The sequence below is a fragment of the Vombatus ursinus genome, unplaced genomic scaffold, assembly GCF_900497805.2.
Source record: "Vombatus ursinus unplaced genomic scaffold, bare-nosed wombat genome assembly UNPS02014792.1, whole genome shotgun sequence".
Lineage (NCBI taxonomy): Eukaryota > Metazoa > Chordata > Mammalia > Diprotodontia > Vombatidae > Vombatus > Vombatus ursinus.
In genome coordinates this window covers 9,723,895-9,738,214 of record NW_020954570.1, presented here as the reverse complement: position 1 = coordinate 9,738,214, position 14,320 = coordinate 9,723,895, and the positions used below count along the sequence as shown (strand labels likewise).

At 34.2% G+C, this 14,320-nt stretch overlaps 1 protein-coding gene across 1 annotated transcript in view; it reads right to left on the bottom strand.

The window, feature by feature from the left end:
* The window catches only part of LOC114048300 (fibrillin-2-like), a 130,610-nt gene that overhangs the window by 82,602 nt on the left and 33,688 nt on the right, over nt 1-14,320 (bottom strand). The window contains 4 exon segments of the mRNA XM_027869188.1: nt 4,766-4,891; nt 6,012-6,080; nt 8,751-8,897; nt 11,050-11,175. Of these exon segments, the coding sequence (XP_027724989.1) occupies nt 4,766-4,891; nt 6,012-6,080; nt 8,751-8,897; nt 11,050-11,175 (468 nt within the window).

Here is a 14,320-nt window from a genome sequence, read left to right as displayed (position 1 = left end):
TTAACCAAAGGGCTAAATTTTTGAGAACACCCTCATTTCCAAAGCATTCCCATTTAAATGAGATTTTAGACATGAAAACATATTTATAAAAGTATTTTACATATAAAAGGCATTGCTCAGCAACTATTCAGCCTCAGGTATATTTTGGGTGAATAGGAAAAACCAGTGTAGGATTTAAAATTTTATGGTGACTAATGCACACACTAGTTATTCCATGCACAGGTATTTTAGAGTTAATTACATAATTCTCCCTGAACATATGACACATATAAGTGATAAATGAATAAATAAGATAATTTAGTACTATTACTGCTATATCTTGGAAAACATTCAGTAAAGTAGAATAGGCGAAATAATTTATATCACAAGGTAAGAAACTTGTGAAGTCACTAAGAATATGTGTATATATGTATTTATATATAAAAATTTTTATAATATATGTGTATAAAATGCATGGAAAGAGAGAGAAAGAGAATATTAAATAACTAGTGTTGAGCCAGGAAGAACTGGATTCCAATGCTGCCTCTCACATACTGTCACTGTTTTTGGACAGATCACTTAACTATTTCTCTTGATGTCTCTGTAGCCTTTGACATAGCTGATTATCTTCCTTTCCTAGACAATTTATTTTCTCTTGTTTTTTGTGAAACTGCTGTCTTCCAGTATTTCTCCAACCTGTCTGACCATTCCTTACCTGACTGGTCTCTTTTGCTGGATCTTCAACCAGGTCAAAGCTCTGTCATGTCTCTTCTCCTTATATCCTATTTTACATGCATGATCTCATCAGCTCCCATGGATTCAATTATCATCTCCATACAGATTCTCACATCTATTTATCCAGACCTCATCTCTCTCCTGATCCACAATCTCACATTTACACCTTCATTTTGAGACACCTTCAACTGAACTTCTTGTAGAAAACTCAGCATGCCCCAAACTGAACTTACAATTCTCTCCCTCCCCACCAAAATACTCCCCTCTTCCTAACTCACCTGTTATTGGTAAGGGTACTGCTATGCTCCCAGCCATTTAGGCTAGCAACCTACGTATGATTCTCAACTCCTTGCTCTCTCTACCCTCCACACCCAATCTGTTGCCAAATCCTGTCAACTTTCCTTAGCCCCTTTCTCTCCTCTGACCTTACCATCACTCTAGTGCAAGCCCTCATTATCTTATATCTGGACTAGTGCCAGTCTTCTGGTTGAACTCCGACTTAAGTTTCTTCTTCATTCGGTGCCCATCATCTATTCAGCTATGAAAGTGATCTTCCTAAAGCTCATCTTAAACATGGCCCTTCCATATTGAATGGCTGCCTGTTGATTTGTAGATAAAATATAAAATCCTATTTGGTTTTAAAACTGCTTATAACCTGGCCCTTCCTATCTATCCAGTCTTTTATCTTACTCCCTTCCATGTTCTCTACAATCCAGTGTGACCCTGGTTTTGTTGTTTTTCCTTACACAAGACATTTCATCTCTCAATTCCATGCATTTCACTGGCTATTTTCTATGCTTGTAATTCTCTCCCTCCTACTCTCTGCCTTCTGGCCTCCCTAGTTTCCTTCAAGTCTCAGCTAAAATCTTACCTCCTGCAAGAAGCTTTTCCCAGTCTTTTTTTAAGTTAGTGCCTTCTGAGTTTATGTCCGATGTGTCCTAGTATATATAAATAATGTCTCCCACTATTAGAATGTGGGATCCTTGGAGGCAAAGACTGCTTTTTACTTTTCTTTTTTTCACCAGCATTTAGCACAGTGACTGGCACATAATAGATATTTAATAAATGCTTGATGACTTGACATCTTAATGCTCTAGGCAGCTTTCTATGACTGAGTTGCAGAAAAAGTACTAATCTGCACTGATTGAGTTTTCTATATTGAACAAACCACAAGTGTGGGTCCTATACCTACGTGTATATGTATATGTGTATGGGTATGGGTATGGGTATGGGTACATGTATATATACATATACACACATATATATTTTTCATATATAATGATATGAAAATAAGACTTTTAAATAGTAGCTTTCAAGCATTTTCACTTGGGAAATTCTAAGGACCACCTATTTTGGGACAAATGTCCCCCTGAAGTTATGGGAGCTATTGCAGAAAGAAGTTATGCTGAAGGAAGGGGGACAGAGCCATAGCAAGTGCCCTCTTTCTCGAGAGGATCTCTGAGGTTTCCTCAAGTTTAGGCCAGCTCTATTCAAGAAAAAAAAAATGATTAGAATATCACAAATTTAAAAAACTATCTAGCAGAAAGAAAGTGAAAATTAGTATGCTTAAATATGTATTAAAACAATATCTGTTCTTTATCTGGAGGCAGATAGCATACTTTCTGATTAGTCCTTTGGGATTGTCTTGGATCATTGTATCACTGTGAATAGCTAAGTCATTCATGGGTCTTCATTCAAAAATATTGCTGTTACTGTGTATAATGTTCTCTTGGTTCTGTTCACTTCACTTTGTATCCATTCATATAAGCCTTTCCAAGTTTTTCCAGAATCATTCTGCTTGTCATTTCTTATAGCACAATAATGTTCCATTGCAATCATATACCATAACTTGTTTAGCCATTTCCCAACTAATGGGCATCCTTGCAATTTCCAATTCTTAGCCACCATAAAATAAAGACAGATCTAAACAACTGGAGAAATTTTAATTGCCCACGGGAAGACTGATCCAATACAGTAAAACTGACAATTCCATCTAAATTAATTTACATATTCAGTTTCTTATAAACTAAATTACCAAAGAATTAATTTTAGAGCTAGAAAACATCACAACATTCACCTGGTAGAACAAATAGCCAAAAACATCAAGAGAGCCATGAAAAAAATGTGAAAGAAGGTAGCCTACCAGTACCACAATTCAAACCACATTGCAAAATAGCAATCATTAAACGAATCTGGTACTATGTGAGAAATAAAAGTGGTGGATCAGTGGAATAGATTAGATACACAATGTATAGTGGTAAACTATCATATTAATCTAGTGTTTGGTAAACACAAAGATCCAAGCTTTTGAAATAAGAGCTCACTCTGAGAAAAAAATTTCTGGGAAAACTGGAAAGCAGTTTGACAGAAACTAGGCATAGACCAGTATCTCACACTGTACACCAAAAGTATCACAAAATGAGTACATGATTTAGACATAAAGGATGATATAAGCAAATTAGGGAAGCATGGAAGAAATTACTTGTAATATTCATGGATAGAGGAAGAGTTTATGACCAAACAAGAGACAGAGAAGTTCACAGGAGGTAAAATGGATAATGTTAGGCACATATAATTAAGAAAAAAGTTTTGCACAAATATATAGGGAACTGAGCCAAATTATGAAAATAAGAGCTATCTTCCAATTAATAAATGGTCAAAGTTTATTACCAGATACTTTTCAGAGGAAGAAATTAAAGCAATCAATACTCACATGAAAGAATTCTCAATCACTAATAATTTTTGTTGTTATTCAGTTATTTCAGTCATCTCTGACTCTCCATGACCCCATCTAGGGTTCCCTTGGCAAACATACTGGAGTGATTTGCCATTTCCTTCCTCCAGCTCATTTTACAAACGAGGAAACTGAGGCAAACAGGGTTAAGTGACTTGCCAGATTTGAGCTCAGGTCATCCTGACTCCAGGACCAGTACTCTATCCACTATGCCACTGAACTGTCCTCACTAATAAAGAAATGAAAATTAAAACAACTTTGAGGTACCACTCCACACACATAGATTGACTAAAATGACAGAAAAGGAAATGACAAGTATTGAAGGGATATGGGAAAATACAGACAACAATGCACTGTTGGTGCAGTTGTGAATTGGTCTAACCATTCTGAAGAACAATTTGGAACTATGCCCCAAAAGCTATAAAACTATGTTTTGACTCAACAATATTGCTACTAGGTCTATTCTCCAAGGAGGTGAAAGAAAAAAGAAAAGGATTCATAGGTACAAATTTCATACATACCTACATACATACATATATACATACATATATATATATACATACACACATACACACACAAACATATATATCAACTATTTGTGGTGACAAAGAATTGTAAACTAAAGGGATGTGTATCAATTGGGGAATGGCTGAACAAATTATGTGTTACTATTACGCTGTAAGAAATGATAAAAGGAGGGGCAGCTAGGTGGTGCAGTGGATAGAGCACTAGCCCTGAAGTCAGGAGAATCTGAGTTCAAATCCGACCCCAGACCAAACATTTGACACTTACTAGCTGTGTGACCCTGGGCAAGTCACTTAACCCCAATTGCCTAAAAAAAATGATAAAAGGGAGAGTTTCAGAAATACCTGGAAAGACTTATATGAATTGATGCAAAGTGAAGAGAGCGGAACCAGGAGAACAATGTACACAATGATAACATCTCCAAAGTACTCATGATGAAAAATGTAATGCACTTCCAGACAGAGAACTGATAAACTCAGAATGCAGATTAAAGCACATTTGTTTCCTTTCTTCATTTTTCTTCCCTTTTTTTTGGGAACATGGCTAATGAGGAGATGTTTTATATAACTATATGTATGTATATACATATATACATATATTATCATATTTCTTCCTATCTCAAAAAGCAGGTGAGGGGTTAGAGAGAGGGAGAGACTTTGAAATTGAAAATAAAATAAAATTTAAAAAATAAAGAGTTCCTAATACTAATGAAATCATATTATCTGTATCCCTTCCAAAAAAGTTATTATAAGAAGCTTGATTTTGTGAAAACAAATCTATATTTTGAATTACCTTCACAGACCAAGAGTAGATCATTGTAATTGAATCCTGTAGGACATTCGCAGTGAAAATTGCCAGTCTGGTTAATACAAACACCATTTGCACAAATATCTGGAATCTCCTTGTATTCATCAACATCTGAAATTGAACAGATGTAGTCAAGTATACTGAGGTCTTCACTCACTTTCTTTGTAGCAATTTATACTACTGTGTATATATGATTGGAAACAGTGGTTTCTGTGTCACTTGAGTTCATAAATACTTTTGTGGTATATAAAATTTATATAAATCATGATCTAGATTCTTTCCTCCAGCAACTAAGGAGAAAATGTATTAAAATAGGCTAAGCCATAACATTTTATTGCCCACCCAGTGAACTACCATTAGAAACAATATATTCTCATTTAGCTACACATAAAAGAAACTATCTGAACTTTTGTCATTTTTTTTTTGAAAAACGATCAGTATTACTGTCTCTTTGAGGAAGAAAAAGCTACAAGTTAAGAAAAAATCCATCCAGAAAGAAATAATTCCAATGTCTTCTAGAAGTTAAATTGGATTTAGTAGAAAATGATACTGAAAAATCCAACAAAAACTTTGGCATTCCCCATATTATTTTGTTAAGACTATGATCTAAGACCATTCATTTTCCAGATAGCTGTATCTGGCTTAGGTGGAAGTAGAGGTGAGAGCAAACAGCCTTGTAAATTTTGTTCCCCTTTCAAGAGCCACTTTGGATTTAGTATTTAACAACCACAATGTGGCTTTTCCTTCTTAGAGCTATTTAAAAATTCAACAATATAAATCGAGAAATTTTAAAATGTCAACATTTTTCTGTAGCATATGCATTAATCTGATATTAGTATTTTTTTCTGGATGTGAGACACTGAATGCTGATACACAGGAAATCAATAAGTGTAAGATTTGCCCAGCATTCATAAAATTTTTAGACTCATTGATTCCTGTATATGATATGGTATAAATGTATTTTTAAAATTTGTCCTATTTAAGTATTGTTTTAGTTGTTCAGAAATATACAAATGTGTAGTTCTTTAAAGAAATGACAATCCTTTTCTGTTAGTAGAAAACCTGGTTCCAAAATCCTCAGCATCTGAAGAGGCTTGGCAAAGGATCAAGAAATGAAAATAAGAATCATGATTTCTTGTAGTATTTTGCTATTTTAAAACACTCTAGTGATTTTTAATATTCTCTATATATGTATATATTAAGTGTAAATAAGTATATCAAAAAAACTTACCTACAGCTTTGCCTGTATGAATGTCTAAGGTAAATCCAGGAATGTTTCCACATATGGCTTTAAATTCAACTTTAAAATCAAAATAAAGCAAATGCTCTGGTTAAAAAAAATACTAACCAATATAAACAACTTCACATTATTTCTAAAATGATTAATGTCAACAATTATTACTGTTTACAGTCATAATATATATTCATTTCAACTAGAAATCTTTCAATTACATATTACTAATAAAGGCACAGACTATGATAATATTGTTTTCCTGGGAATTTAGCTTTTTAACTGTGCTTGTAGACAGAGAAAATATACTACCTTTTCAGGTTTAAAAAGGTTCTCAAGCTTCCTTATCTTTCCATGTTCTGAAACTAGTTTGTTTTCAGTCAGTACAAAATAAGATATCAGATACTGATTTGACTTAACATTTTTCATTCATCTCAACAAAAGTGCCTATCTGAAAGATTGATATAACTTTGACAAAACTTACTTCATAGTTGCCATTTTTACACAGTATTCTTTTCTTCTAAATAGAGACATTTCCCTCCTTTTTTAATACAACCTCAATGCTCTTTTTTTTTTTTTCATTCAAATACAGGCAGCATGTGATAATAAATAAGAGTTAACCTTTGAGCCAGGAAGAAGTGAAGTGAAAGAAGAAGTTGATAGATGGAGTCTTGTTTTTGACATACCCTGCTTGCAAGACCCTGGGTAAGTCATTTGGATGCTTCCTACATTACAAGAAGGACTTTTCTCATGTAAGAGTTCTCTATACCCCGGAGTCAGGAAAACTTAAGTTCAAATACAGCCTTAGACACTTACTAGCTGTGTCTCCTTGGGCAAGTCACTTAACCTCTGTTTTCTTTAGTTTCCTCATCTATAAAATGGAAATTATGGCACCCACCTTTGAGGAGTGTTGTGAGGATCAAATGAGATAATTGTAAAGCTAAGCTGAGCAGTGTTTGGTAAATGTTAGCTATTATTATATCAATTAGATCGTCAGTCCAGTCCTTTTAATCAAGATAAAATCAACCTGCATTGGTCTTAGAAAAAAAAAATGGATAACATAAAGATACCAAAAAAGAGAAAGTCTCCTGAATAAGTTAAATGAACACCTATGAGCAAATATTTTAGATTTAGAATATACAGGAACTCCCCTATTTTACAATAAGGAAAATCAAGCCCAGAGAAGTTAGATGATTTAATAAAGGTCATACAGGCAGTGTACTGCTTTTTCAACCAACGTCCTCTGAATTCAACTCCAGTGTTCTTTTTAGCTGCTCTGGCAGTGTTTTCTTCAAGTCAGTTTACAACTTTTCAGAGAAATTACATTATTTTATTTTTATTATAAATAATATTATAAATTATTACATTGTTTTATTATTTTACATTTCTATAGAGAAATTATATTTCCATTATGGAAAAAAGAATTTTTTGTAATGTACATTTCAATAGGTCACCTAAAGACCCGAGTCTTATTGTCAGCCTCATGTTGTACCCTTAGGACTTCCAGCCCTTCCCACATGCCCAATAACTGAATTTTCTTTTATGTATTGTCTCTCTTAATTAGAGTGTGATTTCCCTTAGAGCAGAGATTGTGCCAATTTTTCTATTTGTATCTTCAGCATAACACAGAGGTTGAAACATGCTTAATAAATACATTTAAATTTATTAGTTCAAGAGCCTTATCTTTGCCTGCATATATATAGATATGTAGATATTATTAAGTAATTACCATATCAGTCAACATTTAATTAGTTTATTAAACTTCATGACTTACATACTTGACGGTCAGGAGGTTAAGGAGTTTAATATTGCTTTCCTTTTTAACATGTATTAGTTCATACTTGTTTCCAGAGTAAACTTCTAGTTGCTCTAATAATAGTTATCAACTATCATTCTTAGAAGAAATAGTAATGTCTTTGCGAAAAAGAATAAATATACTGAGAAGAAATGGATTTTAGGGTCCCCAAATCTTCAAGTCAACATGTTGGGAAGTGTTTTTCTAACAAAGGGCAAATTGAATATTTATTGCTATAAACTGTTTCTAGTTTACATTAGGAAATCTATTTTGTCAACCATTATAATGTGTATAGTACAGAAGATACTTATCCCATCTTAATCCTGTCTTTAGAAGCTGCAGGAATATAGGTAAGAAGGAAGAAAGAGGTTCATTTGGGAATATAAGTTGTTCATATAAATTTTGTTGAACAAATATAATTTCTACAGGCTAGAAGACTTGAAAATACAAAAAAAAACACATGTAATAGAATAATGCTTATTATAAAACAGAAAAAGATTTCAGCTGTAGAGTTTTATTAGACATACACTACAGAATTATATAAAATTACTGTTGGCTTTCCCGTCATAGAACAAAATGGCCCATTTATTTTAAATGTTTGAAATCCCAAAGTATATTTCCTCTAATCACCAGACTGTCCTGATTTTATGTGCACAAGTATTTAAACAATAATGATAACAACTCACATTTGTATATCACTTTAAGGTCTGCAAAAGTGCTTTACTCCCAACAAATCTGTAAGGTAGGTACTACAAGGATAAATATTTACATTACACAGATGAAGAAACTCATTTTTATAGGTGTCTTTCTCTTGACTCCAACTTCAGTGCTATATCACACTGCCTCTCAGATCTTAAATTGCACTGGGTTTAGTGCACAGTTGTTATAATGGAATTTAGGTTTCTAGATTGACCTTTAACAGACATATAAAAATGAATTCTCACCTGCTCCTGAAGTTGGGCATGGTTCACAAGGCTTATTCCAAGTGTTGCCAAAATTATATGTGCAGCAGCACATCCTCTTGGTCACATTAAAGCGCAGCTCATTTTCACAGGTGGTTTTGTTCTGATAGCAAAAGCTTTTTCTCACATCTATAAACAGAAAAAAAAAACAGTTTTAAGGTGACAAATAATTAAGCTGTCCATTGATGAAGCTCAAACAACTGTAGACCTAACCTTTGGTAAGCTTTTTTGAGTGTGCTAAGAAAATTTTTTAAAATTTTAATAATATAAATTTGAAAAAACATGATCATTTCCATATACAAGGAACAAAGAAAAAAGTTTGTATATGAAATTAATATTTTGTACAGATTGTTTCCTTACATTCAACAGTTATGAACTGTCCTCCTAGTCTGTCTCTTTCTGAACTTCTTTCAGCTATCTTCTGTGAACTTTAAAAAATGTTTATTGGAGCTCTTTTCTTTCTTTCTGTTTTTGGCATCACTATATCACTATTCTCCCTCAACAACATAATGTTACTTACTTAAAAAAAAATAAAAGCCCCCCTTTGTAACAAAGGAAAATAACCAAGCAAAACAAATTCACACACTGATCAGGTCTGAAAATGTCACATTATGCACTGCTAGTTCAGCACCTCTTTGCCATTCATCATTGGTCTTTTAGAGTTGTGGTTGTTCATGGTATTAATCAGTTCTTAATTCTTTCCAAATCTTTTCCTTTGCACAATGCAATTGCTATGTAATTTGTTCTCCTGAGTTTGTTCACTTCACTCTGCAATGGTTCATACAAGTCTACCCAAGTTTCTCTGAATACATCTTTTCCAACATTTTTCTTATACAATAATATCCTACTACATTCATATACTGTGATTTCTTCAGTCATTCCCCCAGATATGGGCATCTTCCTTTAATTCCAGGTTTTTTTTTCCCACATACCACCAAAAAAAGTGCTGCCGTAAATATTTTTATATGTATGGGTCCTTTCCCTATTTGTTTCATTTCTTTGGGGTCATATGCCTAATAGTGGTATTGAAGGGTAAGCATGGATTAGTAACTTTGAAAAGAATTCCAAATTGGATTATATATAGTATGGTTAGACCAATTTATAATTCCACTAACTGTGTCTGCCCTTCCCCATCCCTTCTAAAAATCTGTTTTCCATTTTTTATCACCTTTGCTAATCTTATGAGTGTAAGGTAGAACCTCAAGGTTGCTTAAATGTGTACTTTGCTTACTGTTAGTGATTTGGAATATTTTTTCATATGATTGCTAGCTTGCTTTTCTTTTTTCTGAGAAGTGTCTGATTGACCATTTATCTATCGTAAGAGGGCTTTTAAATAAAATCTCTCTATATATTGTGGATATCACAGTTTAAAAAAAGTTTGCTGGTGATTTTCCCCCATTTACCTATTTTTCTTATTTTAATTGTGATAATTCTGTTTCTGCAAAACCTTTGCAATATTTATATAGTCAAAATTGTTTATGTAATGTCCTGTAATCATCTGTCCACTTTTTAGTCAACAACTCTTTTCCTGTCTATAGTTATGAATAGTATGTCCTTTACAATTCCTCTAATTTGTTTATGACATTTTATATCTAGATATTCTGTCCAATGGATGCCTATTGTGGCATATGGTATGAAACGTTAGTCTAAACTTAATTTCTACTACATTGCTTTCTAGTTTTCTTGGAAGTTTCTGGTATATAGTGAGTCTATAACCCAGTAATAAGGATCCTTTAATTTATCAAATAGTATGCTATAATTATTTGTTTCTGAATTTTTGTCAAGCTAATCATTTCCAGATCAGAAGTTAAATATAAAATCCTACTTCAGCCATCTGTTATCTGCATGCCCTGGGATAATACGCTTAACTTCTCAGGCATTATCTCTTGTAAAGTGAAGGGGTTTGACTAGATGACCACTAAGGTCTCTTTCATTTCTAAAAATTTTAGGTGTTTCATTTTAAGGTAAAGCTCATATCTTATAAATAGAACATAAATGTGATTTGAGAGCAATCTTGTTACCTCGTTTGCTGATATTATCTTTTAATACATATTTTTGTGTATGAAAATAAACATTTTTTTTTAAATCTCAGCAATTCTGTAGGCAGGTTTAGAAAATATGATATTGTGACAAGAGCTTTCAAACTTTATACATACAAGAAGTGTGACTGACCTAAATTTGTCATCAGTCAAACAGATTTGTCAGATTTTTGAATAGTTTATAGAAATGAATGAAATCTTAAAAATCACAATAATAACATATTATATAGAACTTTACATACCCAAACAGTTATGTCCGCCATTGATTTGCATATATTCAGGAGGACAAATGCAGGTGTAATTTCCCAAGGTGTTATAGTAGGTCCCAGGCCCACAGACACCAGGATGTGCAAAACATTCATCAAAATCTAGAAAAAGAACAAATTATAATTGCTAACCAGAGACTATTAAAGAATAATTATTGAAAAAAAGAGTTTTCCTAACATTAAAATATAAGTGTATTTCTTTGGGATAGGGAACTCTTTGTGTGAAAATTTCTTTGGAGCGGGGAGCTCCTAGTGTGAAAACTCTCTTTATTCATAGATTGAAGTCTTCTATAGCTTATAATTTTAGTGAAGTGCCAGAGGCACTGGGCTTGAAATTAGGTCTTCCTGATCTGAAAGCTGGCACTCTGTCCACTCTGTCATATTCATATTAAATATCAGAGGTTCATACTGGACCATAATAGATCCATGATAGGATAACATAGCATTTATCTTAGAAACACTTTTTATAATTGATTCTGGTGGTCTGATTCCAAAGGGGCCATGGCTTAACTCCAGAGTATGTGATTTTTAATAAGAGAGTAGAAAGACAATTGATATTCGATCTCCTCTGTAATAGCCATTCCTAGGGCTTGTTTTTTGTACAATCACACCTACCCTTATCATTCAGCATATCCACTACTTTATCTCTCCCCTCCATCTATGCAATTTCTTAACCTCCTCCCTGGTAAGCCCAGTATGGGCCTCTCAAGGCAATTATAATTGAACTGATACTGGGACACTCACAGCAGTAGCTGCACAGATGCCATCAGAAGTCCTCTCTACATAATATCCACTCCCTGCCCTCAAGGTCACTTGAGCCTTCAGCCACTCTCCCTTGAAGAGTGGGCTCTATATTCTGTGGTAGTGACAGATCAGAAGCTTTTCCTATTTTTATTTTGGATGGGACAGAGTGAGTGTTACAAGATGAGCTATAACGAATGGGTTTTAACCAGCACTTCAGCTCTCATTAAACTATCTCTCCTCCCAAATCCACCCTCTTCCAAAGTTCCCTGTTATTTTCAAGGGCACTGTCATCCTCCTAGTCATCCAGGTTCATTATCTTGGTGTCACCTTCAATTCTTTTCTCTATATCTCACTCTACATATCAAGTCAGTTGCCAAATCTTGCCATTCTACCTCCACAGCATCTCTCACACCTATCCCCCTTCTCTTTATTCACACTAGCACACTTAACTTTAATACATAATGAATCATCCCCTCATTACCTCTCACCTGGAGACTATTGCAGTAACTTCCTGGTTGGTTTCCCCGTCTCATGTCTCTTTTCATTCTAATCCTCCCACTACATATACAAAGTGATTTTCCGAAAGTACAGGACTGACCATGTCACTTCTACTCAATAAACTCCAGTGGTTTCCCAGATTTACTATAAGATCAAATTTTATTTTATCTTTATCTCACCTTTTAAAAATTTCTGTTGTTCTTATAATGAAAGGCACCACGGCATAATGAACAGAAAATGAGTTTCAAAGGCCAGGTCAGACTTGATTTCAAGTACTGCTTCTGACACATATTGATTGTGGGCATCTTACTTAACCTTTCAGACCTCAGGCCAATTCTCTAAAATTAAAAGTTGCAGATAGAAGATGGCAGAGAATAGGCAGGGACTCACCTAAGCTCTCCCCCAAACCCCACCAAACTACTTTAAATAATGCCTCAAAACAAATACTAGAGTGGCAGAACCTACAGAAAGATACAAAGAAGCAATTTTCCAGCCCCAGACAATTTAGAAGGTCAGCAGGAAAGGTCTGTTGCACAGGAGTAAGAGTGGAGCATAGTCTAGTGAAGGCTGCAGTGCCCCAGCAAATCAGCAATAGGTCTTGGGGGCAACTGCATCAGTGGCAGGTTGCAGACCTCTCAGCCCAAAGAGGGTAAAGGGGTCAGAAAACTGGTCAGAAGAAGATTACAGGGGTCTCTTTTTTTTGGCACAAGGGACAGAACTCTGTTTCATTGCCCATACTTGGATCTGGGTTACAATCCTGGGTTTCAGGGAGAAGAGGAGCACTAGCACACACTAGAGATTGCAGCTGCAGTGGAGCTGGGACCTTGACCCTGGTAAAAGTTCCAGGGTGGAAAAAAGTGCTTCTGGTCTCTCACAGAACAAAGCACAGGTCAGGAGAGTAATGAACACACCTCTCCTTAAATCATAACACCTTGGAAGAACTGAAAACTTACAGGTCCCCGGAATTATCTCTGAAAACAGCTACACAAAAAAACCTGAAGCTTGGGACAGTGCTTCCTCCACTCTGGAAGCAGACCCCCATTTTAGTGTAGAGTTAAAAGTCAAGAAATAGGCTGGAAAAATAAGCAAACAGGAGAAAAAGATTCTGACTATAGAAAGTTACTATGGTGACAGGGAGTATCAAAATCCAAACTCAAAAGAAGACAATGAAGTCAAAACTGCTACATCTAACAATTCATAGAAAAATATGAATTGGCCTCAGACCACGAAGAGCCCAAAAATGATTTTAAAAATCAAGTAAGAGAGGTAGAAGAAAATTGAGAAGAGAAATGACAGTCATGCAAGAAAATTATGAAAAAAGAGTCAACAGTTTGGTAAAGGAGGCACAAAAAATACTGAAGAAAATAATACCTTAAAAATCAGAATAGGCCAAATAGTTAAAGAGGAACAAAAATCCAATGGAGAAAAGGATGTCTTGAAAAGCAGAATTGTCCAAATGGAAAAAGAAGTACAAAAATTCACTGAAGAACTCCTTAAAAAGTATAATTGGCCAAATAAAAAGGAGGTACAAAAGCTAACAGAAAAATATAATTCCTTAAAAATTAGAGTTTAGGAGACATCATGAAATAAACAAAATCAAAAGATTGAAAAATAGAAGAAAATATGAACTATCTCATTGGAAAAATAATTGACCAGGAAAATAGATCCAGGAGAGATAATTTAAGAATTACTAGACTACTTGAAATCAATGATCAAAAACAGAATCTAGACATCATCTTTCAAGGAATTATCAAAACTGCCCTGATATTCTAGAACCAGAGGGTAAAATAGAAATTGAAAGAATCCTCTGATCACCTCCTGAAAAAGATCCCAAAATGAAAACTCTCAGAAATATTATAGTAAAATTCCAGAGCTCCAAGGTCAAGAAGAAAATATTTCAAGCAGTCAGAAAGAAACAATTCAAATATCAAGGAGGATAGTCAGAATAACCCAAGAATTAGTAGTTTCTACATTAAAGGATCAGAGGGCTTAGAATATGATATTC